Here is a 23,667-nt window from a genome sequence, read left to right on the forward strand (position 1 = left end):
ATTAAAAGGTAATACAGTTTGCAAAGTAATATTATATAAAGTAATGTTATATACAGTTGTAGAATGCATAAATGCGGAATAATCATTTTGAAAAATAATAAGGTTCATTATTAAAAAAAAATATTTATGTAGATCCTGTATTTATTTATTTTTTAATGTGATTACACGACACTTGCATACTCACGACTGTAACTATCATTTCTCTATTATATATAGTTATAAACTTGTAGTGCACATAACCACCGCATAATTTTTGGAAAAAAATAATATATATTATTAAATAATTAGTTTTTCTAGGGTAGGTCTACGCTCATAGCTAGGAGCTCCCGCTAGGACTCCCGTTAATGCATTATGTGTTTTTTTATTTTTTACCTTTTTTTACATGATTTTTTTAATATTTAAAAATATATTTAAAAAAATTATAATATTATTAAAAAAAATACTCACTTAATTACAAAAAAAAACTTAAAAGAAAAAAGAGCCCGGCAAACATAGCATTTTCATTTTTTTTTTTATAAATGCTGACGCAACTCCACGGTCGGGAATATAATTTCTAATCGTGCAAGGAAGTAACAACTAAGAGCACTCTAATTGGATTAGTTAAAATTAAAAGATAATTTTGATGAATATAAGAAAATTTTGATTTTTGACTATTTCATTCACATAAATTTCTACATTGGAATAATTATTTATTCATTATATAATAATAAAATAATATAAGATGAATTTAATTTTAATTATTCATATTAAATCTTCACATTAAATTAAACATTTATTCATTATATAGTAATGAATAACTATTAATTTTAAAAATATTTAATTTATTTAATTTTATCATATTTTATTATTCTATTTATTATATGTTAATTAATAATTATGTTTTTATTAAATTAATATATTAATTGTGATAAAATATGTAATAAAAAGAAAGTAAGAAAGAAATAATTAATAAAATATATTTTTATTATATGTATAGTAAATTATTGTAATTAAATTTTAAATATTTAAAATTTGACATGTGAACATATTTTATTTTTTAATAATTAAGATTAACTAAAAGTTAAATAGTGTTCTAACAAGTGGGGTCCTCGTGCCTTTGCCATCAGTTAAGCGTTTACTGGTGCTCTAATTCTGCGTTGTTTGTGGCTGTGTGCATTTGCAGATATTATTGGCGTGGGAAAATGAGGCCATGTCTGTCTTCTCCCTCCGCCACCGCCACTGCCACTGCCTATGCCATCTTCCCCTCCTACTCTTGCCGTTTTCATGTACCTCTCTCTCTTAATAATTTCTCATTTTACACACCTTCCCCTTCTCCATCATGTATATCTACTTCCATCAAGTCTACCCATCAATTTCCATACAATAGCAGCAGCGTCTTCAGGAAGAGGATTATTTTCACTGGTTTTGAAGCAGATTCGAAGAATATTGTCAAATGCACCGGCGGCACAAACATCGAATTTGAAGAAAAGGAGAATGAACAGGAAGCCGTTGATTTTGATTGTCCTGGGACAGGGCAGGATGTCTCCCCTTCCTCCTCCACATCCAATTTTGAAGAAACGGTTGCTCTGCCAGACGATAATTCAGTAGCACTGGGAGCAGTGTGGGAATGGGCGGTGTTGGTGTCTCCCTTCTTCTTCTGGGGCACGGCCATGGTGGCCATGAAAGAAGTCATTCCAAAGTATGGCCCTTTCTTTGTTTCCTCTTTCCGCCTCATTCCCGCCGGCTTTCTCCTGATAGCATTCGCCGCTTCACGTAATCGCCCCTCCCCCTCTGGACTCACCGCTTGGCTTTCCATTTCTCTTTTCGCGCTCGTCGATGCCACCTGTTTCCAGGTCACCTTCTCTATCTATTTTTTTTTTTTTTTTAAGAAAAAAATTATTAATTAAGTAATTTTCTTGTTATTAACAAAAAAACGTTGATAATGGTGGAACAGGGTTTTCTTGCTGAAGGGTTACAAAAGACGTCTGCCGGTCTGGGTAGTGTACGTTATTGCACAATGCACTCTTCATTGCTTCATCGATTTTCATTACAATTCCATTCATCTAAAGGTTGCCACTTTTATTACCTAAACCACACACACACACACACACACACAAACGAAATGGTTGTCTTTCCCTTCTGTCTAAATGGCGACAAGTCTTGGCATGCTAATAAATCATGGATTTATACTACTCTTCCAAAGGACCAGCCACAACATTGAGATTTTGCGAGCAAGCACTGCACAAGATACTATAAGTTAAATAAAAATATGGGAAATCAATTTCTTTAGCCATCTACCAGCTTTTGTGAAAATTAAAGGCGCAAGGTTCCGTAAAATCTTTTGTTGGCTCTGACTAACAACATTTTCCAAAATGCAGGTGATAATTGACTCTCAACCTTTAACAGTGGCTATACTCGCAGCCTTGTTATTTGGTGAGTCCATTGGGTTTGTTGGAGCTGCGGGGCTTGTACTCGGTGTAATAGGACTCTTACTCCTTGAGGTAAGCTTTTGTGCTGGATCTTGGTGTGTGCTAAATGCTTTGGAGTTTTGGTTTTCTCGGCTTCACAAAAAGCCCATTTGCACAACTCGTTTAAGGCTAAGTTCATGTGAAATGCAAGCAATGAATATCCCATTCCTCGTTTATGGTTCTTTTGAATGTTAATGTTCTTCTAAGAGAAAAGGAATGGCCTAATCTAATTAACTTCATCTATTTATTTTAAATATTCTTATCTTCACAGTTTTGTTCTTTCTACTATTGTTCTTTTAAGAAATTCATTGATGACTTTCATGAGGGTGCACTCGGCAAGTCAACAACCAATATTTTGATGTCTGCTGTACAATAGGTGCCTGTGCTTTTTTATTCCTGTGGAATAGCTTGTATATTTTGGTACATGCTCCCTAACATATCCCCCACCTCCTCCTTACCGTTTACCCTTGTCCAAGCAGAACGCCTGATTGAAGCACTCACCAAATGCCTTTCCCTTCACTTTTTTGTATTTATGATGCATTATACAAATTTTGTGGCGACACTGTCCTTTTAATGCTATAGAAGACTTTTCTGACTTATTATTGCTATCTTAGCAACTAAGATTTTTTAGAAACCTATTAACTTGGCCTATGTGGCTTTTGTATAAACTCGTGCTTTATTCTGCAGGTACCTTCACTCACTTTTGATAAGAGTAACTTTTCCCTGTGGGGAAGTGGGGAGTGGTGGATGCTTCTTGCAGCTCAGAGCATGGCAGTTGGCACAGTCATGGTCCGCTGGGTTTCGAATTACTCAGATCCTGTCATGGCAACTGGATGGGTAGGCTGTACCATCTCAAGCAGTAGTTTAGTTGCGATTAGTATGGTTGGTAATTTCTCATAGTGTTGTTGATATTGCCTCTGAAATTATGACTGGTAATTTCTAATTTGAACTTTGTAATTTCGTTTGTTATTTCAGCTAGTAGTCCTAATGTCTTGGAAGAAGTTGTTTTTCCCCTGAATCTGTACCATTGAGAGTTTTGATTAATAAGTAGATTGCACACAATTTTTAGTATAAATCTGGTGGGCTTTGTTTCTAGCTCTTTATATCTAAGTTGCATTTGGCACTTGATTCTAATCATTAATTATCATCATAATCACATGGTATATTTGCGTTTAGAATGTTCTAGGACGTTCCACATTAGATACTCTGAAGAAATGAAGAGACCTTAGGGAGGCTAATAGACATTTTGTTGCAGCATATGGTTATCGGTGGTCTCCCTCTTGTGATATTCTCCATTCTTAATCACGATCCTGCTGCCAATGGGATTCTCAAGGAGTTCACTGCTCCCGATGTGCTGGCACTCCTGTATACCTCCATATTTGGAAGTGCTGTTAGTTATGGTGTATACTTCTATAGCGCAACAAAAGGTCATCTTTAAATTTTTGTTTTTTTTAATCTTCTTATCAATTTTTCAAACTGTATCGAAAATCTCCTGTTATGAAATCTTATATGGTAGCAAAGTTGTTTATTCCAGGTTTTCTTATGAATCATCATAATGGGTCAAGAGCTGCAGAAAATATTAATAAAAGCAATTTTACTATTTGCTCTTGTAATAATTTATCACTTTGCTGTTTCTCCAGATATGATACGGATCCTCTTATAACTAGATTTAATTAAGATCTATATCTCAAATAAATTTTGAATCATCAAAGTCATATTTTTTTTTTACTTTTACTAAACCAAACGTGAAAAGCAATGATAAGTAGTAATATTGGTATAGTCCAGATATCAAACCTTTCACTATCCTTCCAAATACCTTTCTCTTAGCATGTTAATTTATACTTATATTGCCGACACTGTAGACAATTATTACTGTAACCCTGGGATGCTAACAGTGAGCAATGCAGCCAAATTGTTATTTGAGTGCTGTTTAGCAATCCACATAAGCAAAAAAGTTAAGAAAGAAACAGAGAAAAGAAAACAAAGATGACCAAAATTTTTGGTTCCTACACTCAATTTGGTTGTTGAGAAGAACATTGGAGAATACAGGTAAAACTATATTCCTGTCGCTATATTCATTTGGAGGTATTATTTTTCAGTTCATCCAAACACTAGACAGTTTGCTACCTTGCTGAAAAAGTGTAACTATAATGTTCAAGATCGTGTTTATGCTGAGCTTGCCAACTTATTTCCTTAAGAGTTCAGTGGGTATGATTACAAAAATACCCAACGATTTTGTATAGACACCGTTGTTTGTTTTGAATTTTAGTGCAGAATTGCCTCTGTCTGCGATTGACATGATTGATTTTGAGCTTTAAGTTTGGAATTGATGACTCCTTGCTAATGTATTTCAGGTAGCTTGACAAAGCTGAGCTCCCTCACCTTTCTAACCCCAATGTTTGCGTCAATTTTTGGGTAAGGTCGCCCAACCATCAAAAGGGAGATAGTTATAATGCTTTCAGATGTTCACTTAAATCAAGCTTTTTTGGAATCTTACGAATTTGCTTTTTTAACAAAAATTGTTTGCGCTCCATCAATCAATCTGTGATTTTAGGTTTATATATCTCGGTGAGACCTTCTCGCCCTTCCAACTAGTTGGGGCAGTTGTTACCTTGGCTGCAATATACATGGTTAACTACAGGAATGTTGTGGAATGAATCATTTGACCCATATGGATCGCTTTAACATGGTAACAAAATGAAAGCAAGACTCATTCGGAAGCTAGCTCTGGACTCTCATGACTCGGTATGGAGATGTATACGCACACACACTTGGATACAGACTTAAACCATGCATGCTGCAGGACATTACTATAAATACGGGCTTCATTTATTTTTGTCAATTTGCCAAGTTTAGTGAGGTTCTTAAAGATTGGAGCTCAAGCTATTTATCTCTGAGCAACAGTATCATGGTAGATTGCTCATTGAAACCTAACTCAGCTCTAAGCTCTACATGGGGATCAGTCAATTTGTGTAACAGTATCATGGTAGATTCCTTGGGAGAAATTTGTGTAAGGTTGAGGGTCAAATATTCCTTCGAATTATTTGTACTATATATGTGTTGAAGGTCAAGGTATTTTAGAGCTCTCTACCGTACTGTGTTGAAAATGACTCAAGTTTGCTTGTATATTTGATGTAAGTTGTGCTGGTTACGATTTTGTAGGAAATACATTTTGGACTGTTCAACAGTGTTGGAAATGTCGACAGTGAGCTTAATTACCCATTTATTTTGACTTGTGAAAAAAATTATCCATCTATATTTCCAAAACCGGGTTCTGCTGGGTCTGTTTACACGGACCCACGTTTCCCAAACAGAAGTTTGGAAATTTAGAGACATGTCATCTCCTTTGGGTCAAAAATTATCAATATAGACGACGACGTCCTTTTTTTCTGGTCGGCACATATACATTATCTATCAAAATTCATCTCATAGATGCGGTTTTATTTGTCACGTTCTTTGGGCAAGTGCAAAGAAATCGCATTGAATGCAACTGGTCTGTGAATAGAACATTGGTTCACCCTGTCATGTCCTTGGCAAGCTCTAGACACTGAAAAGCACTTCTTTGATCCCCCCCGGTTGCATCTTTTGACCCTGTGATCTCTGATTAGGGTGCACTGAAACAATGGTAAACATTACATTACAAATGATAAAAATCTGTTGTGAAGGATGACTGAAAAAAGGGGGTCAAAAGTAAACATTACAAATTAAAATGGTTGCAAGTATGCAACCCCCCAAACACAAACTGGAGAATCCTCTTCTCCAATCAGTAAATACAATCAAATGGAAAGTCATTCAAAACATCTTTATGTGGATGCAGCAGTTGCTGCAACAACAGGAATCGTGTGTAGACCTCTAGTGACGCCAACCCTGCCACGCCCAATCCCACGGCTCTGCTGGGGTTCGCAGTCTCTCTTTTTCCCACTCAATCTCTTGCTAGCTTCATCCATATTGCTAACTGGTTCAGATAGTACACTCCCCTGTGGCCTCTTCTGATCTTCCTCTCTGGTGTTCAATCTTGAAGTCCAGCAGTCAGTTGAATCAGCAGAATTGGGCTCCCATGAAGAAGAAGAAAAGCCCCAATGTTGTTGACTGACAAAACTGTTGCTACCCGACGATTCTTGATCCTCCATATCTTCTCCACCTAATCCACAACCCCTCCTCACTGTTACATACTTGTGAAAGCTTGGCTCCATTACATCGTCACTGACGGCTATCTCAGATTCTATAAAAGGGTCTTTGGCCTCTGCTACCATCTTCCCGACAAGAGGATTGCCCAGTGAAATATTGTAGGCAGTCCTACTAGATTGATATGTTGGGGGGCTTTTTCTGTCATCAGAGAAAGCACAGGACAGATTAGAACTTGTGGTGGAGTTCAGGTCAGCAACAGCTTCGAGGATAGAACAGGCCTTGGTGACGCAAGCTGGAAGGGAAACAGAAGCTGTATTCGTGTTCTTTTGGTGAAAATTCTGGATATCTTCTAGCAACAGCGTAGTATAGGACGGGTTAGGATTCAACAAAGTTTCGGGATTGAGGTCTAGGTCTCGCGATCTCCTAGAGGACCTGCTTCTTGTTAACTTCTGTGGGTTCAGGCTTTCAGCATCGACATGGCCGGTCATTGATGATTGTTCTAGAGCTTCTTCCACAGTCAGTTGCCGCTGTTCCTTCGGTATGCAATTGACAGTCACAACCTGGTTGTCCAGTGGACCTCTGCTGCTGGTTTTGTAGTTGGTCCCTTGAACAACAGCTCTGTTGCTCATACTGTTTACTATCTCAGGATTTGGTTTCTGCAATGGAGAACGCCAGATGATGTACTTGACTTAAAAAAATGAATGCTTAATTGTATTTTCTAAGAAAGCAGGAGTAGGAGATCATTATTGTTTAGTTTACACAAAAGCAAGCAAAAGAATAGTCCTATGGGTCAATTAGCCATGACCTGCAGATATTCACTCAATAAATGCTGAAACGTTTGTGCATACATTAGAGCAGGTGATCACCTGATTCAGAACATTAGTGGAATCCTTGAGAACCATCCCCCCTTCTCCTTCATTGTCTTTTTTGTTTCTATTTAGTACCTTGCTATTGCCGCTACTGTTGTTGAGTGGTTGTGGATATGCGAGGGAGTTGGGGTCGATCTCACTCAATGGGTTTCTTCTGCAAGGAGAATGCTCTGCTTTCCTTGAAGAGCTGCGGCTAAGTGACGGCGGCTGCTGCTGCTGCTGATTGTCATTGGAAATCTTTGTATGTGCATTTGCTCTTGCTGGGGACTGGGACCGTGGCGATGAAGCACCCCTTGAACCTGCCGTCACTGCCTCGCTGCCAACATTTCTCCTAACTGAAATCCTCTTGACAGCAGTGGCTGTTGCAGATTCTCCTCCTCCACCATTGTTACTCTTATCCATCACCAATGATGAAACAGTAGCAGGGACCGAGACCATCTTTCCTGGCCTATTTCCATTCTTGGCAGTATTTGCTGTAGCAGGTGCACTCCCAGTCGTAGTACTAGCAGGAGTGGTGGTTTCAGACGATCGTCTACCGGGGGATCGGCTCACTCGTCTCTCCCGGCTGCTCGAGCGCTGTTGTTGGTCTCGTTCTCTGCTGGGTGTTCTTCTCCTACCTTGAGAAGATGAAGAAGGCCTCGGTGATTGGCGGTGGCGTTGTCGGTGTTGTCGTCTTTCATCCTCCTCACACAAGTCATTGTTCTCAATGACATTGGCTTTCTTTTGATCATCATCAGCGGCAACAGCCTCGTCAAAGTCATAGCTCCTCTTGGAACCCGAGTACTTTCTGCTACGGTCATAAGAAGCGGAAGAGGTAGTAGCCTTGCCGGAAGAGCTTCGGCTAAGCCTTCCGCACTGAATCAGAATGGCATCGACCTCTTCTTTCGTGCAACTTGATGTCCTTACACCCACACCCGCTGCTGCAGCTTGGGTAACCTTGTTGCCAATTGATTCATCTGCCGATTCATTAGATGTAGTCGTAGCAGCAGCAGTAGGGGTAAGCCCATGCGGTACTAATGGAGCATCTTGTTGAGGAGGTGGGCTTCTAGAATCTCTCCCTCTGTCTCTAACGTCATGGCTCTTCCGGTGCTTGATGACAAAAATCTCCTTTTTCACTGGGCCGCCTTCATCTTCTTCCACTTTTTGGTCTTCTTGAGTCGCCTGCGCAGTCTTCTTCATCTTCATTTTTGGCTCTCCACTCTCCGCTTTAACTTTGTGGGTGGTACTATTTTCACAACCTGTGGCATCGTCGTTGTGGGAAGTTTTTGGAGGTGCCATTGCCGCTGAAGAGACGGCAGCAACAGAAGGAGAGGAAGAAGACCCTCTCTTCTTGCTGAAACAAGCACCCATGGTGGCTTTGTAAATTACAAAGAAATTACAAAGAGACACAGAGAGTGTGTCGTGTCTCTAGAAGAATGGAAACAACGATACGAACGTCGGAATGCTTGCAGAGTAGTTGTAAGGAAAAGTTACGAGAAAGGGAAAAGGGAACGGAAGAGAGGAAAAAGAAGGATTTGAATTGTGGTAGATAAGCAACGGTCCGTGATAGATAAGGGAGAGAGAGAGAGGCTGCTACTGTATCCAAGAAACACTTTTTAAAAAGTTCGAGATTTGATTTGAGAGAGAGAGAGAGAGCATTTCAAATTTTTGACAAAGGGGCGGGGCACGTAATCTCTGCACACAGAGCCGTTGGAGAGACAGGAGTCGTTGGATCGTTGTTCTGTCGCTACAGTACTCTAATGATGCCTCCCCACCAACTTGAATTTTTATTGAATTATAATTGTTAACGTCGTTGTTATTTATTATTTTTTTAAGATTCAAATCTCTGTACAACGGCTATCTAAGCTGAATCCTGATTCCTTCCTTCTTGGGTTCCGGTCAAGCCCTGCCGCCCACAATACCGCTTGAATTTGAACACGATCTTGTCTCGCCACCCCCTGTACGGAAATTCCATAAGATTGAAGCCCAATATTCTCGTCCCCTGCAAATATTAAGGGTACACTTTATTTATTTCTATTTTATTATTTATTTATTTCTTTTTATTTTTTAATCTGACTAAAAATTTTAAAATATAATATTCTTACATAATATTAAAAAAAAAAAAAATTTAATCAACTAACATAATCAAGTAATTTAATTAAAAATAAATTTAATTTTATAAAACTTGACTTTCTTTTCCTCTTTTGAGTCAATTTTTATAAATTTGCATTAATTTACATGAATATGTCGATTGATTGAATTTGTTTTTTTCTAGATTATGCAAGAAAATCATATTCTAAAATTTTTAATCCAAATTCAAATAGTAAAATGAAACAAAAATGGAAAGTAAAAGAGGTGTAAAGGTATCATTACCTTCCATTTAAACACTGAAGGCTGAGTCCAACATGAAAGAGTTTTGTTACTCATCATTCTCACTAATCTCACTTATTTTTATTTTTATTTTTTAAAAAAGTTGTTTTATTCTTCATAAACTAATTGAGTTATTCTACTCATCATCCACACACCATGTATTTGGTAAGAAAAAAAAATAAAAAATTATATAGTGAACAGTATAAAGATGATGAATATAATTTTTAACATGAAATAAAAAGCCTAAGATTCTGTAGAATTCTTCTTCTTTTTTATATTGAGAGCCGTGAGGCCAGACAGTTCAACATGTCTTATGGGTCCTGCACCATATTTATTTCTCCAAAATGGAATTCAGATCTCCTAATATTACAATTACAACGGTTGGATTACTTTCTTTTCCTCTTTTGAGTCAATTTTTATAAATTTGCATTAATTTACATGAATATGTCGATTGATTGAATTTGTTTTTTTCTAGATTATGCAAGAAAATCATATTCTAAAATTTTTAATCCAAATTCAAATAGTAAAATGAAACAAAAATGGAAAGTAAAAGAGGTGTAAGGGTATCATTACCTTCCATTTAAACACTGAAGGCTGAGTCCAACATGAAAGAGTTTTGTTACTCATCATTCTCACTAATCTCACTTATTTTTATTTTTATTTTTTAAAAAAGTTGTTTTATTCTTCATAAACTAATTGAGTTATTCTACTCATCATCCACATACCATGTATTTGGTAAGAAAAAAAAATAAAAAATAAAAAATTATATAGTGAACAGTATAAAGATGATGAATATAATTTTTAACATGAAATAAAAAGCCTAAGATTCTGTAGAATTCTTCTTGTTTTTTATATTGAGAGCCGTGAGGCCAGACAGTCCAACATGTCTTATGGGTCCTGCACCATATTTATTTCTCCAAAATGGAATTCGGATCTCCTAATATTACAATTACAACGGTTGGATTACTTTCTGTTTCCACTTAGTATTGATTACATGTTATCTTGAAAACACCCTTCTTTTCGTTACAAAAATAATGTTAAATCATTTTAAAATAGAATAAATCTTCTTCTACTGTGTAAAGAAGCCCCAGCACACCTAACGTGCTGGGGTGAAAAAAAAAAAAAAAATTATAAAGGGTGTGCTGCGGCTTCCGGCTGATGCGCAGCACAGCCCTTTAAAATATGAGATGTCATTGAAATTGCTCGATCAAATTGGATAGTTCAATCTAGGGAGAGAGAGAGAGAGAGAGAGAGAGAGACAATGCATTAAATGGGATTATACACCGCTCACAAAAATCCTACATAGACAACATTAAACATGATCTACCTGAGTCTTTCTTAAGCATCAAATTTACAAATTTAATTCCTCGGATGCCATCAAATGGAAAGTACAAAATGATCTGAAATTAATTGAAATTTCACATCCTTTCGTGAGCTCATTTGATCTTGTGCATGGCCACCACCATTCAAGTATAAATATGATGCAAGAAACGACTGAAGCAGAAAATTTCGTTATGTTTTGGGTGCTGAATCTGGCTGATGTCATTAGTCAATCCAATCCTTGAATAGTAACATCATGTAGATAGGAAGATTCACCGCAGCAATGACTACAAGCATCCGAAATGTTCGCAACACTCTTTGGATCGCAATCTTTGTCTTTGATTTACTTCTAGTCGGTATTGTCAGCACAGACTCCATATCCATGGAGACCTCTATGTCCTGATTAATGTGCTTCTTAGCTGTCGGTCGCATCACAGCATTACCCCTGCCACCAAAAGATAAAATGGAATATATTAATAAGAAAAAGCGAATATAAAGAACAATAATGTAAGTGCCCATGTATAACTCAGAAGGACTACACATCTCTTTTTTTTTTTATAAGCAAACAAACCGGAATGAGCTCGAATCATTAGAGCTCGCAAAAGGATGTTAAGTTTCAGTTCACATCTCTTATAAAATATAATCACACATCTAACAAGACTAAACATAATTAGCCATATACATACATTATATATATATATATAGAGAGAGATAGAGAGAGAGAGAGAGAGAGAGAGAGAGAGAGAATTTAGAGCTGAAAGGCACCTTTCTACCGAACCGCTTTCACTTAAATTAGTCATCCGGACACTCAACGGTTTCTTAACCAGATGCATTGATCCTTCCGCATCCCACATCATCTCATATTCACAATTGTCATCTTCATTTTTCTCCTTTGTTCCACCTCTAAAAATGTTGCAACTTGTCATTAAATCACGACAGTGGTGCCAAATATTTAAGCCACTTGCAGGCCAAAGGAGGAGGGCGAGCAGGGTCAGAACAAAGAGCGAAAGATACCTGACATTTTGAGCAACTGAAACTTAAGAACAAAAGCTATCTGACAAGTTCAAATATATAACTTACTACTGTCACAAGTTGGAAGAGAGAGTTACCATATGTAGATGTGTGTTTGCATCGGAAGAAAGCACAGATGAGTAAGGACTGTTTCTTCTGGACTGGATCCATTTGGGAGTGCAAAGTTGCTAGCAGATAATAGCATGAAAGATGGATACAAGTTTCCCTGCTGCCAACTGACGGTCCCTACAGTGTGCTGTAAAGCATCATCCAATGTCATACCATACCATGGGTAAAAATTACAAGGAAAATGATAGAGCCACCGCTGGTGGCTCCCGCTGGCTCTATCATGTGTTTTTTTATTTATTTTTTTTACAATTAATTTTATATAGATGTTTTTAATAATTTTAAATATTAAAAAATAAATAAATAAAATTATAATATTATTAAAAAATGCTTCCTTAATTATGAAGTAAAAAAAAAATTATTTTTTTATTTTACTTCGTGATTAAGAAAGTATTTTTTAATAATTTTTTTTACTTCATGATTAAAGAAGTGTTTTTTAATAATATTATAAATTTACTTTATTTTTTTAAAATATTTAAAATTATTAAAAATATCTATATAAAAATAATTGTAAAAAAAACACATAAAAAAACACATACTAGAGCCCGCGGTGGCTTCCAGCGGGAGCCACCAGCGGTGGCTCTAGCATCACTCAAATTACAAATGCCTAAATGTCAGTACTTGCCTCCTTTGTGGGCCCATGTGATGACTCATGGGTGATTGTGCACTGATCATGATCGTGACCAGATAAAATGAGTACCTGCAAAAGCCTAAAATAATAATTACAAGTGAAATTAGCTGCCCTAAGTTTCCTGCTTTCTCTTTCAACTGCTTTCTCTTTCAACTGCTTTATTTATTGATTTATTTTTTTTGCCATGCATCTTTTTTCCATGTTGCCTTATTCTTGTCTTTCATAATTTCTACTCTCCAATCACCAATTGTATGGAAACTTGTATGATGTGGTTGGTCACCTAAATTATCTTAACAACAATACTACTTTGAAACTCCCAAAACATGGCTAACTCGGCTAGCGCACATGGACATGCACAGGATGCATCAAAGAGAGGTGTTGGGAATGTGTCCCCGGTGCCGGTCCCCATTTGTATCAATGTTTACAATATGCATTAAGGGAAAGAGAACTTACAGGTTTGATTAATTCTAGCAGGTGTTTTGATGATTCCTCGGTGATATAATTCTGGTACCTGTATTATTGGGCCCACTGTTAAGCGGCCTCCTCAATTACCAACACCCAAACTAAACAAAGTTCATGCATTTCTTATTGCGCCTGTTGCACAGAAGTGAGTCCAGAAACTTACACCACTTCTTGACCATGAACAGCATTCAAGATCCGCTGGGCATGAAAAAACAGGCTCATATTTTAAGGTCAAGAACTGGCACGAGTATATAAGCATTTAGATCCAAAACCAAATATATTATAGTATTTTTTTGGAGGGTAAGGAGAAGGTAAAATTCTCTATAATGCTTATAAAATGTATAGACACAGACTATAATTAAAGAGAATAAGTTTCACTAGAACTTCTTACTCCAAATATGAGAAAACAATACCTGATTGATGACTTGGGAACCACGATAAGGACCACAGTACGTCCAATCCCGCCGATACGATGGAATATGGGTTAATAAAACCCTTGGATACAATTGAACATCTAGAAATTTTTTAAAGATATAAATGAACGATTTTTTTCTTTATACAAAAAAGCAAAACACAGAAGTACAAGTCAGTATCACATACCCAGGGAGACATTCTTGACAAAATCCCAGGTTTGGGAAGCCTGATTTTCTTGTGGATACCCTGTGGGATTATATATTCAGTTATCAAGATTGCAGAATCATCAGCATGCAAGATAAGCAGAAGGCACCAGTCACACAAGAGATCCGATGCCACTTTAAGAGCTTATTAGTCAATCTATAGTTAGACATAATATGCTAAGCGCATAACATCAACAGGCATAATGATGTGGACTAATAAATTTCAGACCACATGAACATGTTGATATTTCTAGTCTTAACATTAGAAATTTCATTTAATTGTTCAAAATATACTTCAAGCATATATTATTTCTCTGACCAAGCCTTGAACTAGCTAACTAAACCAGTCAGAACAAATACAACCAATGAAACCAGGATGCTATATGCCCAAATTCTACCGAAGTGCAATATGAGTTTCCCTATGGCCTGAAAATGATTTTCAAGAGTTCCTCTGAGTGAAAATTCAAATGTCTTTTTCTAAAGAAATCAAAACTAATAATATTACAAATATTAATACTAACTTATAAAAAAAAATTAAAATTAAGAAGAATAGGTAGAGAACATTAAGGAAATAGTAAAAAGAAAGCCATTCAAGCACGAACACTTGTCATAGAAGGGTGTTCATGCATGGAATGTAACAAGGAATGCATTCAAGTATCTAGCTGTTTACAAGAAGGAAATATGTTGGCATGGTGTTTTCTCTCCGTACACTTTCTGTTTTTTCTCGTTTCTGGCTGGTGATGTTGTTCATGGGAGGTTGAGTGAGTGTTTCATTGCAAGTCTGAGTGCGCATTCAAGTATGCCGAATGCTGTTGCTATCGATCATAAGATTTTTGAGGTTGCTAGAGAAGGCGATGGGTGACTATCACAGAGGGGGGTGGAAGTTAGGGGGGTGGAAGTTGGTGAGAAGTCTTCATCTGGAGTTAGCCACAACACGGTGGTTCACCAAAGCTCTGGAAAACTGCTTGAAAGTGGGAAGTAAGGAGTTTTATTCAGCTCACAGAGATGGGGGCAGGGGCCTCATAGCCCAAAGGTGCGTTAACTCTCAAGGGGCATTCATGTCGTTGGTAGAGTTCAGAATGGGGGGAAGGAGAAACAGTATCCTCATTCCTGAAGGGAGGGATGGGAGGGGGTGGAGAAAATTGGTGGAGGTGTTGAGGGAGATCAGCTTTGCAGTTGGCCTTACGGTGGTTACAACGTCGGAAGTTCCTCCCCCCACATCGTATATGGATGCTGTAAAAAAATCTTCAAGGGTTTCGGACCCATCCCATCAACTTGTCAGAAGGAGAGGAGAGGCACTGCTGCAATCCGGAGATGGCGTGGCCTCAGTTGAGGTAGTGGGTCAGAGTGTGGAGGGGGCTGACAGAGATATTGTCGGTCTTAATAAGGAAAGCCTTCTACTGGTCGTGATGGAGATGCAGAAACAAATAGAAGATTTGAAGGCAAACTTAAATGGCATAAAATAGTGCATTGAAAGAGAGGTAGAGTTGGGCGCAGGCCTGGGGAAAAGGGCTATGGTAAGGCCTCTGGGTTAGCTGAATGGGCCGAATACTAATGTGCAGGCCTTAGGGCCTCAGTTTCAACCGAAACAGAAGAGGCATGTTTGGAGGAGACGTGTATCGTTTGCCCCGGGCCCGTCGACAAGTGGGCCTCAGCCACCGTCACCAGCGAAGTGCCAGGTGGCCCCGGCGAAGGTGGCGACACCTCCGATGGTTGCCGGTAAGCCAGAAACTGCTGATAGGGGAGGAGGAGGTCTCAGAATAGCGCGCGATAGGTCTCGGGGTCCATTTCAGGGCTCCTCGTCTGCTGTCGGTAAAGCAACGGCAGCAGAAACGCCGGTGATGCCTTCGTCGGTAGTAAAGGCTCGGAACTGTATGGTCTCTTCCTGTGAAGGGACGCTCGCGATGGGGGGGCCTATAGTAAGCTAGAACTTGCCGATGGTGGAGGACGAGGAGTCTCCTCCACTGTGTGGCGCAACGGTGGCTTCAGCCAACCAGCTAGAAGGTGCCGATTTGCATGATGGGAGAGTCTCCTCCCCAAATGGAGGTCCATGGCCATCCCGAGGATCATCCCGATAGTATAGTTGCGGGAAGTCTCAGTTTTGAAGCTCATCCAGGGACTGAGGGGGCAGGGGCGGAGGTGATTGATGATGGGCTTTCTCATAGTGAGGTAATGATGGTCCCTGAGACTCAATCTCCCATTAGTAATGCTATGGTTGCATGGGAGGGTAGGAATTTATTTGGGGAGGAAGAAAGGGCGACTCCTAATCTGCAGTGGACTTCCAGTGATGGGGAACCAATACCGTTAAACTGTGTGCTACCAGATGAGGTGAATGTTTCGGATTGGGTGTTTCAAAAGGTGAAGGATTTGCATCGCTGGATAGGCATGAAATGTGGGGGCTATGAAGAGCAGTTTATGGCTCTACTTACTGCAATTGAAGCGAGTCATACACAGTCTAAGAAATCAGGCTCGAAAAAATAGCGGGAGCTCAAACACCTAACCTAGTCTTTGAATTATGAAGGAAGCTCAAGCCGTGAAAGATCCAAATGGAAGGGGCATGATTATCCTTTATAAAGCCGAAAATTGTGTCTTGGAACGTCCGCGGGTTAAATGAGGCGAATAAGCGGCTTCGCATAAAAAACTTGTTGCGAGAATGGAGGGTGGATATAGTCTATTTACAAGAAACTAAATTGAAAAGTGTTTCTCAAAGATTAATTCGAAGCATTTGGAGTTGCACTTATGCGGATTGGGTTTATCTATTTTCGGATGGGACTTCGGGTGGAATCATAGTGATGTGGGATAAAAGAGTGGTGGAGAAAATGGAGGAGTTTGTGGGGGAGTATACAGTGGCATGCTCTTTTAAGAGCGTGGTAGATAACTTTATGTGGGCTTTTGCAAGTTTATACGGTCCAAATGTAGACAACGACAAACGTTTCTTATGGGAGGAACTTGCTGGGTTACATAGCTGGTGGGAGCTTCCTTGGTGTATAGGAGGGGATTTTAACGTAATCAGATTTCGTAGTGAACGATCGGAAGAGAGTAGGCTACACCCAGCAATGACAGAGTTCTCACATTGTATCTTTGACTTCAACTTGCTGGATATTTCTCTACTAGGGGGTTCCTTCACTTGGTCGAATAATCAGACATGGTCACGGCTAAACAGATTCCTAATTTCACCGGAATGGGAGGTGCACTATCCGGAAGTGTGCCAAAAGAGGCTGTCATGTCTTTGCTCGGACCATTTTCCTATTCTATTGGATTGTGGTGGCATTCGAAGCGGGTGTCGATACTTTAAGTTTGAAAACATGTGGTTGAAAAGTGAACGCTTTGTGGATAGGGTTAGGCAATGGTGGTCTTCTTATCAGTTCCATGGTAATCCCTCATACATCCTAGCTTGTAAGCTAAAAGTTTTGAAAAATGACCTTAAGCTTTGGAATTCACAATCCTTTGGAGATATTGGGGAGCGAAAAAAATCCTTGGTGGAGGAATTACAACAATTTGAACAGTTATTGGAGGCTAGCGCCCTTTCATCGGATGAGATATTGCGCAGGTCAAAATTGGTCGCAGAATTAGAAAGAACACTATCCCTAGAGAAAATTTCTTGGTGCCAGAAGTCGAGAGCTTTGTGGCTGAAAGAAGGAGACTGAAGTACTAAGTTCTTTCATAGAGTTGCTAACTCTCACAGAAGAACCAATACCATTGATATGCTAAAAATTAATGGTATGGAATGTAAGGAGGCCCCTGTGATTCATGACCATGTGGTGGACTTCTATGATCAACTGTTAACAGAGTGTGTGGGATGGAGACCAAAGCTGGATGGTCTTGTTTTTGACACTATTGCGACTCACGAAGCCTCTTGGTTGAAGAGGCCTTTTGAGGAGGAAGTGTATGATATAGTCAAACGTATGAGTAAAGATAAAGCTCCTGGCCCAGATGTTTTCTCGATGGGTTTCTTCCAATCTTGCTGGGAGGTAGTGAAAGTGGACATTATGAATGTATTTCAGGAAGTATTCTTGGTTGGAAAGTTTGAGAAAAGCCTTAATGCTACTTTTATCGCGTTGATTCCAAAGAAGACAGGAGCGGTGGAAGTTAAGGATTTTCGACCCATTAGCCTTGTGAATGGGGTGTATAAAATTATTTCCAAGGTCCTTGCTAACAGACTAGGGGTGGTTTTGGGCAAGATTATTTCGAAACCACAAAATGCATTTGTTAAGGGGCGACAAATTTTGGATTCAGTCCTTATAGCGAACGAGGGCCTGGATAGCAGAGTAAAGATTGGCTCCACAGGTATTATTTGTAAGTTAGATATGGAAAATGCAAATGCATATGATCATGTCAATTGGGATTTCCTCCTGTATCTGTTGGGGAGATGTGGCTTTAGGCCTAGGTGGCGTAATTGGATTAGTTGGTGCATTTCCACAGCCAGATACTCAGTATTGATTAATGTTTGCCCTATCGGCTTTTTCAGTAGCTCTCAAGGTCTAAGGCAATGAGATCCTCTATCCCCACTTCTCTTTGTTATTATTATGAAGGCTTTGAGTAGGATGACATCGGCGGTGGTTATGCACGGGTTTGTGACTGGCTTTCCGATTGGTGATCCCAATAGGGGTATTATTACTTTGTCTCATTTACTTTTTGCAGATTATACACTCATATTCTGTGAGGCAGATCAAAACCAGTTGATGGCTTTAAAGGCTTTGCTACTATGCTTTGAAGCAGCGTCAGGCTTGAAAGTGAATTTTGACAAGTTAGAGTTAGTGCTAATGGGGAACGTGAGTAATACTAGACAGCTAGCTAGTATTCTTTGGTGTAAGGTAGCCTCTCTTCCTATTACCTATCTAGGATTGCCGTTGGGGGCTACAACAAGGGCCTCATCCATATGGGATTCAGTCATAGAGAAGATAGGACGGAAATTGGCAGGGTGGAAAAGATTATACTTGTCGGAAGGTGGCCGTTTGACTCTTATCAAGAGTACCTTTTTTAACCTACCTACATACTTTCTATCTTTGTTTCAGTTGCCTGCCAGGGTGGCGGCTCGGATTGATAAATTGTACCGTGATTTCTTATGGGGTGGTCCGGACCGGTTTTCCGGTTTACCTGTTTGAATTTACACCCCTAGTCGCCAACACCCCATTCCCATGGAGGAGAATCTGGAGAAATAAGGCGCCTCCGAAAGTGATCTTCTTTACTTAGACAGCAGCGTTGGGGAAGATTCTAACTACCGACAATTTGAGGAAGCGCCGTTTAGTCATTCTAGACTGGTGTTGCATGTGCAAGAGATCTGGCGAGACAGTGGATCACATTTTGTGGGTTGAAGTATTTAGTCGGATAGAGTTAGCCGTTGTTATGCCTGCAACGGTGGTAGATCTATTGGCCAGTTGGACATTTCCGAGAGGAGTTCAACAAATCAAGGCGGTGTGGAATATGATCCCAATCTGTATTATGTGGTGTATATGGCAAGAGCGCAATGATCGGACTTTCGAAAACAAAGAGCGGTCTTCAGAGGAACTTAGAACGTTTTTTTTCCGCACTTTATTTCTATGGCCATTGCTTTAGATTTTAATGACCTGACTTTTCATGACTTTCTAGTTTCCCTTACTTCGACCTAGATAGGTCTTATCTCTTATATACCATCTTGTGTACTTGGGCTTTGCCTATAACGTGTGGAAAATATGAACACTTACAACCCACTACTAGACCTAAAAATAAATTGAAAAGGAGTAACAAGAACCTAATAACTCAATACAAATATATATTTTTTTTTTAAAAAGTAATAGGTCAGCTCAAATATGAAGATCAACTAACAAATATGTTGAATTTTTAATATTCATGCTGACATCAACATTCATTATCATAACGACAATGTTGGTTGCAAATAATTTCATTGACATTGTTGTACAAATATTTGTCATTTTCTTCACAAGTATCTTAGAGTTATTTAAATATTTATGTAGTAAAGCTTATATTTAAACCCTTACAAATGGTTGGGCAGATTAGAGGACCAGTTCAAAACTATCCACACTTCGACAAACTAGAAATATCATTTTTCTGCTCTTGTGATGTTATTAGATCAAAAATTATGTGCACCAAAACCACAAGAAATTATGAGTTATGTAGAATCACTAACCACTTCCATGTTTACCGTCTAGAGTTTGGGCATCAATGGCAATGAAATTCACTTTTCCAACAGTAAATTGGTAGTTTCGGATCCCAAATGCCTTTTCATAGCGTCTGATAACCTGCATGAATGCAATAATAAACACTGATAAACAAAGATGAGTCATATTTTAAAAGTGAAGAGATTACCAGAAAGTAGAAACAAATATAGTTCAATGAATAACACATGCATTTGTAAAACAATGCACAGTCTATACAATAAAATGGCTGTAAGACATAAGAGCAACTCCCATTCATACAAGCACTGGATATCAATCCTCATGTAATTATAGAAAAAAGAGCAGCCTATCGCCAGAGATAACGTGCTAAAATACCTCTGGCCTTTGACTGTTAAGACTTGCATAGCCAATATCATGGTTTCCTGCAATGTAATGAACTTTGATATTTGTATATCTTCCTTGTGCATTCAAACCAAATATATGCTTAAAACGGCTTAAAGACTCCTGCCATCTAATCAACCAAAGAATGTCAAGGGCATTCCACACCAGAAAATTAACAACAAATGCAAAAGAAAGAACGTAAAAGAAAGGATGTAAAAAATTTGCCACTTTGAAATAATGAAATAACTTTAATCCAAATATCTGTTCAAAATATGTTGATGGCAGCAGATACCAAGTATATGTTTGAACATAAAAAAAGAAGAAGGAAGCCAATTGAGCAATTTGCAGCATTCATAAAATATATATGTTCAATGGAAATACAGAGGTAAACTTATCATTTCATTATAAGTGCTCACCACAAATGACAGCTTACTTAATCATACCTTAGCCAATTAAATTTACAAGTAGAAATAATTTATCAAAAAACAATTTTCAAGTAGAGTACAAATTTGTAAGTCTTACTCTTCATCTGACAAATAAGGGCCCCCATCAAAATAATCACCCAAAAACAAAATCACATCAGGTTTGAAAGGCAGGATAGATGTGACAAACGCTCTGCGCATGAACAAGTCAGTATAGAATTGTGCAATCTCCAAGGCAAGGGATTTTGGAGCAAGACCCAGAGAGGTTTTATCCATGAGCTGTTAATGAAAACGAATGCATATCAGGATATAATGTGGTAGCATAACATATATAAACATAAACAGGCATGCAAATACAAAACATAAAATATCATGTTTGTAAACATGAGCTGTTTATTTACATGTACGTGTAAAAGAGATTCACCTGTGGATCTGTAATAACAGCAACTTTTACATAGTCATTTGGATATCCTACCCTGTCCATCTGAACTCGGAAGGAGAAAGAAGTGTTAATACATTGGAATGTCTATCCCAGAACATGTTTCTATGCCAGTTTTGCTTATAGCTATAAAGTTGAGGATCTATGCATACATCTATCTTTACAAACATATTTGAAGCCTAGAGTCTCAAACTCACTTTTCAAAGAATATTAAAATGTTAGATAAAGTACACATGCTTCCCAACTCTCTTTTAAAAAGAAAAAGGAAAAAAATACAGCTGCTTCAAAACTTAAAGTTTACGATTGCTTATTAGAGCTAGATAAATGGAAGCCCTCCAAAGGAGAACCTAGTCTGTGAAAGTGTTTTGTCATCTCATAGAAATGTAAAGCACAATTACGACAGTCCTAATATTATTAACTGCCACTAGATTAACTACCCGTATAGAGTGCGCCAAAGTACGCCAAGATCGAAAATTGAACTCTACAATGAAAATCTAAGAAAAAGTTACATTATGGGTGCTCTCAAAAGGTGCACGCTTCAGATCAATAACACCAATGTTATGTTGACTTAAATTATAAATTAGGCTCCTGAACCGGTGGATTAGCAATAACAACAGCTGACACCATCAGATCAGATAAACTAAACATTTCGGATGTGTTAATTAATTTCTCCTTCGCCTTCGTCTGATTGTAATAAAATACGGAAACGAAAAACGAATGAAAGACATAGGAGCAGTAGACGTAGCAGTACCGTTGAATTGGAAGGGTAAGGGGAATGGATGGAAGGACGGAGATGGTGATGAGGCCAGGAACAAGTCCCGAGAGAGGGCACCCAGAACGCGAACATCTCGCCGTAAAGAAGGGTAGCCGCCCAAATCACACACAAAACCGCCGTCAACCCCTGATGCTTCATCACAGTACTCCTTCCCCAACTTCTCGAGATTTCTTTCTTTAATGTCTGTGAGCTTGTGAAGTTTAATGGAAGATAGCACAAATGCTTAGGCTACCCATTACCCAATTGTTAAGAAAAATGATTTCGTTTCGGATAAAAGTTTAAAATATATGGTTTTAATATTATTGTTATTCTAAAATTAAAAAAAGTTAAAATTATTTATTTTATTTATTGTGTAAATTTGAAAAATTATGATAAAAATATGATTCATATTCTCTCAATAGTGATATTAAATAACTGATAAACAGTCAAGAGCCTGATAGCTTGATGGTAAGGGTATAATCGGTCCGATTTTAAATAAATTTTGGGATCGAATTGATATATATCGGTTTTATATTTTTCAAAATCTATATTGCACTAATTATCATTTTAAATTGATAATTCCGATTTTATCGATTCCAATCTAATTTTATATATATAAAATAATATGTTGAGAATTTATTAAACCATAAAATGTAATTAATATATATTTTATATTTAAAACATATGATCAAATAAATGTTTATGTTTAAGATTAAAATTAAAATTCTATGTTATAAATTATAATATAACATTATTTCATATATAATTATAATTTAAATTATATGTAATATTAAAAATATATAAATACGAGAACCAGTCCGGTCCAGTCTGGTCCTAGAAAACATAAAATCGAGACCGGACTTGCATGACCGATTTTTAAAATAGAAGAACCGGTCTCGGACATAACTGATCCAAAATCAGACCGAACCAACCTGTCCAGACCAGTTTTCCAATTCTTTGGTTTATTTTTACTATCCTACCTAATGGCATATGACTCGATTATTCGAATGAAAAATCTGGGTTTGAAACTTTCTACTCCCTTTATATAAAAAATAATAAATAAAAAAATTGACAAACAAATTAAACATAATAAATCATTTTAAATCATATCATACCACATTATAAGATGGTGAGATAATAATTATAAAATAACGATGAGTAACATTATTCTAAAAAAAAACTAAGGTCATTCCTTCCTATTACTCTAAAAATAATTAATGATGAGTGAAAAGGTTTGAAATAATATAAATAAAACTTGTATTCCAATAACTCCTTTTCCATTTTTTGTTTGTTTGTTTGCTAAATAACTCGTTTCTCAACTATTCTTAAAAAAACAAGAGATCATAACATCTAATGAGACTCGTATATAGCTTTCAATATTAGATTTATACTTCGTCCATTTATTAGTTCCGGCTTGTATATATAAAGGAGAAATGCTTGAACAAAGGGATATATTATTCTATAACGATGATATTATAAAAAATATTTTTCTCATTTAAGATAGCAATACTTTTATCATATAAAGATAGTACTTATTAGTAAATGGGATTATGGGGGCCTCCACACAGTAGTTACTACCAACTTCCAGCCCAACA

At 37.7% G+C, this 23,667-nt stretch overlaps 3 protein-coding genes across 5 annotated transcripts; 1 reads left to right on the forward strand and 2 right to left on the reverse strand.

Annotated features, from left to right (window-relative positions):
* The first annotated feature begins 1,107 nt into the window (after nucleotides 1-1,107).
* On the forward strand, nucleotides 1,108-5,629 carry LOC109001365 (WAT1-related protein At3g02690, chloroplastic). Its single transcript, XM_018978615.2, has 7 exons — nucleotides 1,108-1,832; nucleotides 1,934-1,981; nucleotides 2,358-2,480; nucleotides 3,135-3,284; nucleotides 3,703-3,874; nucleotides 4,802-4,862; nucleotides 5,002-5,629. Exons 1-7 carry the CDS (start codon nucleotides 1,182-1,184, stop codon nucleotides 5,102-5,104), a joined length of 1,308 nt encoding a protein of 435 aa, XP_018834160.2. The 5' UTR covers nucleotides 1,108-1,181; the 3' UTR covers nucleotides 5,105-5,629.
* Nucleotides 5,630-5,861: 232 nt separating this feature from the next.
* On the reverse strand, nucleotides 5,862-9,009 carry LOC109001364 (uncharacterized protein At1g65710-like). 2 transcript variants are annotated; one of them, XM_018978614.2, is made up of 2 exons: nucleotides 7,520-9,009; nucleotides 5,862-7,231 (listed from the first exon to the last, which is right to left on the reverse strand). In XM_018978614.2, exons 1-2 carry the CDS (start codon nucleotides 8,792-8,794, stop codon nucleotides 6,251-6,253), a joined length of 2,256 nt encoding a protein of 751 aa, XP_018834159.2. In that variant the 5' UTR covers nucleotides 8,795-9,009; the 3' UTR covers nucleotides 5,862-6,250. The 2 variants fall into 2 exon arrangements, with proteins under 2 accessions (XP_018834159.2, XP_018834158.2); XM_018978613.2 differs by having other exon boundaries at nucleotides 5,865-7,231; nucleotides 7,442-9,008.
* A 2,035-nt stretch (nucleotides 9,010-11,044) lies between these two features.
* Nucleotides 11,045-22,341, reverse strand: LOC109001367 (uncharacterized protein C630.12). 2 transcript variants are annotated; one of them, XM_018978617.2, is made up of 13 exons: nucleotides 22,070-22,341; nucleotides 21,304-21,363; nucleotides 20,980-21,158; nucleotides 20,452-20,587; nucleotides 20,088-20,199; nucleotides 13,944-14,003; nucleotides 13,757-13,857; nucleotides 13,507-13,541; nucleotides 13,335-13,392; nucleotides 12,876-12,950; nucleotides 12,223-12,380; nucleotides 11,879-12,127; nucleotides 11,045-11,558 (listed from the first exon to the last, which is right to left on the reverse strand). In XM_018978617.2, the coding sequence occupies exons 1-13, from the start codon at nucleotides 22,229-22,231 to the stop codon at nucleotides 11,339-11,341; spliced, it is 1,605 nt and encodes a 534-aa protein (XP_018834162.2). In that variant the 5' UTR covers nucleotides 22,232-22,341; the 3' UTR covers nucleotides 11,045-11,338. The 2 variants fall into 2 exon arrangements, with proteins under 2 accessions (XP_018834162.2, XP_018834163.2); XM_018978618.2 differs by having other exon boundaries at nucleotides 20,103-20,199; nucleotides 22,070-22,321.
* Between the last annotated feature and the right edge of the window lie 1,326 nt (nucleotides 22,342-23,667).

The sequence above is a fragment of the Juglans regia genome, chromosome 1 (genome assembly GCF_001411555.2).
Source record: "Juglans regia cultivar Chandler chromosome 1, Walnut 2.0, whole genome shotgun sequence".
Taxonomy (NCBI): Eukaryota; Viridiplantae; Streptophyta; class Magnoliopsida; order Fagales; family Juglandaceae; genus Juglans; species Juglans regia.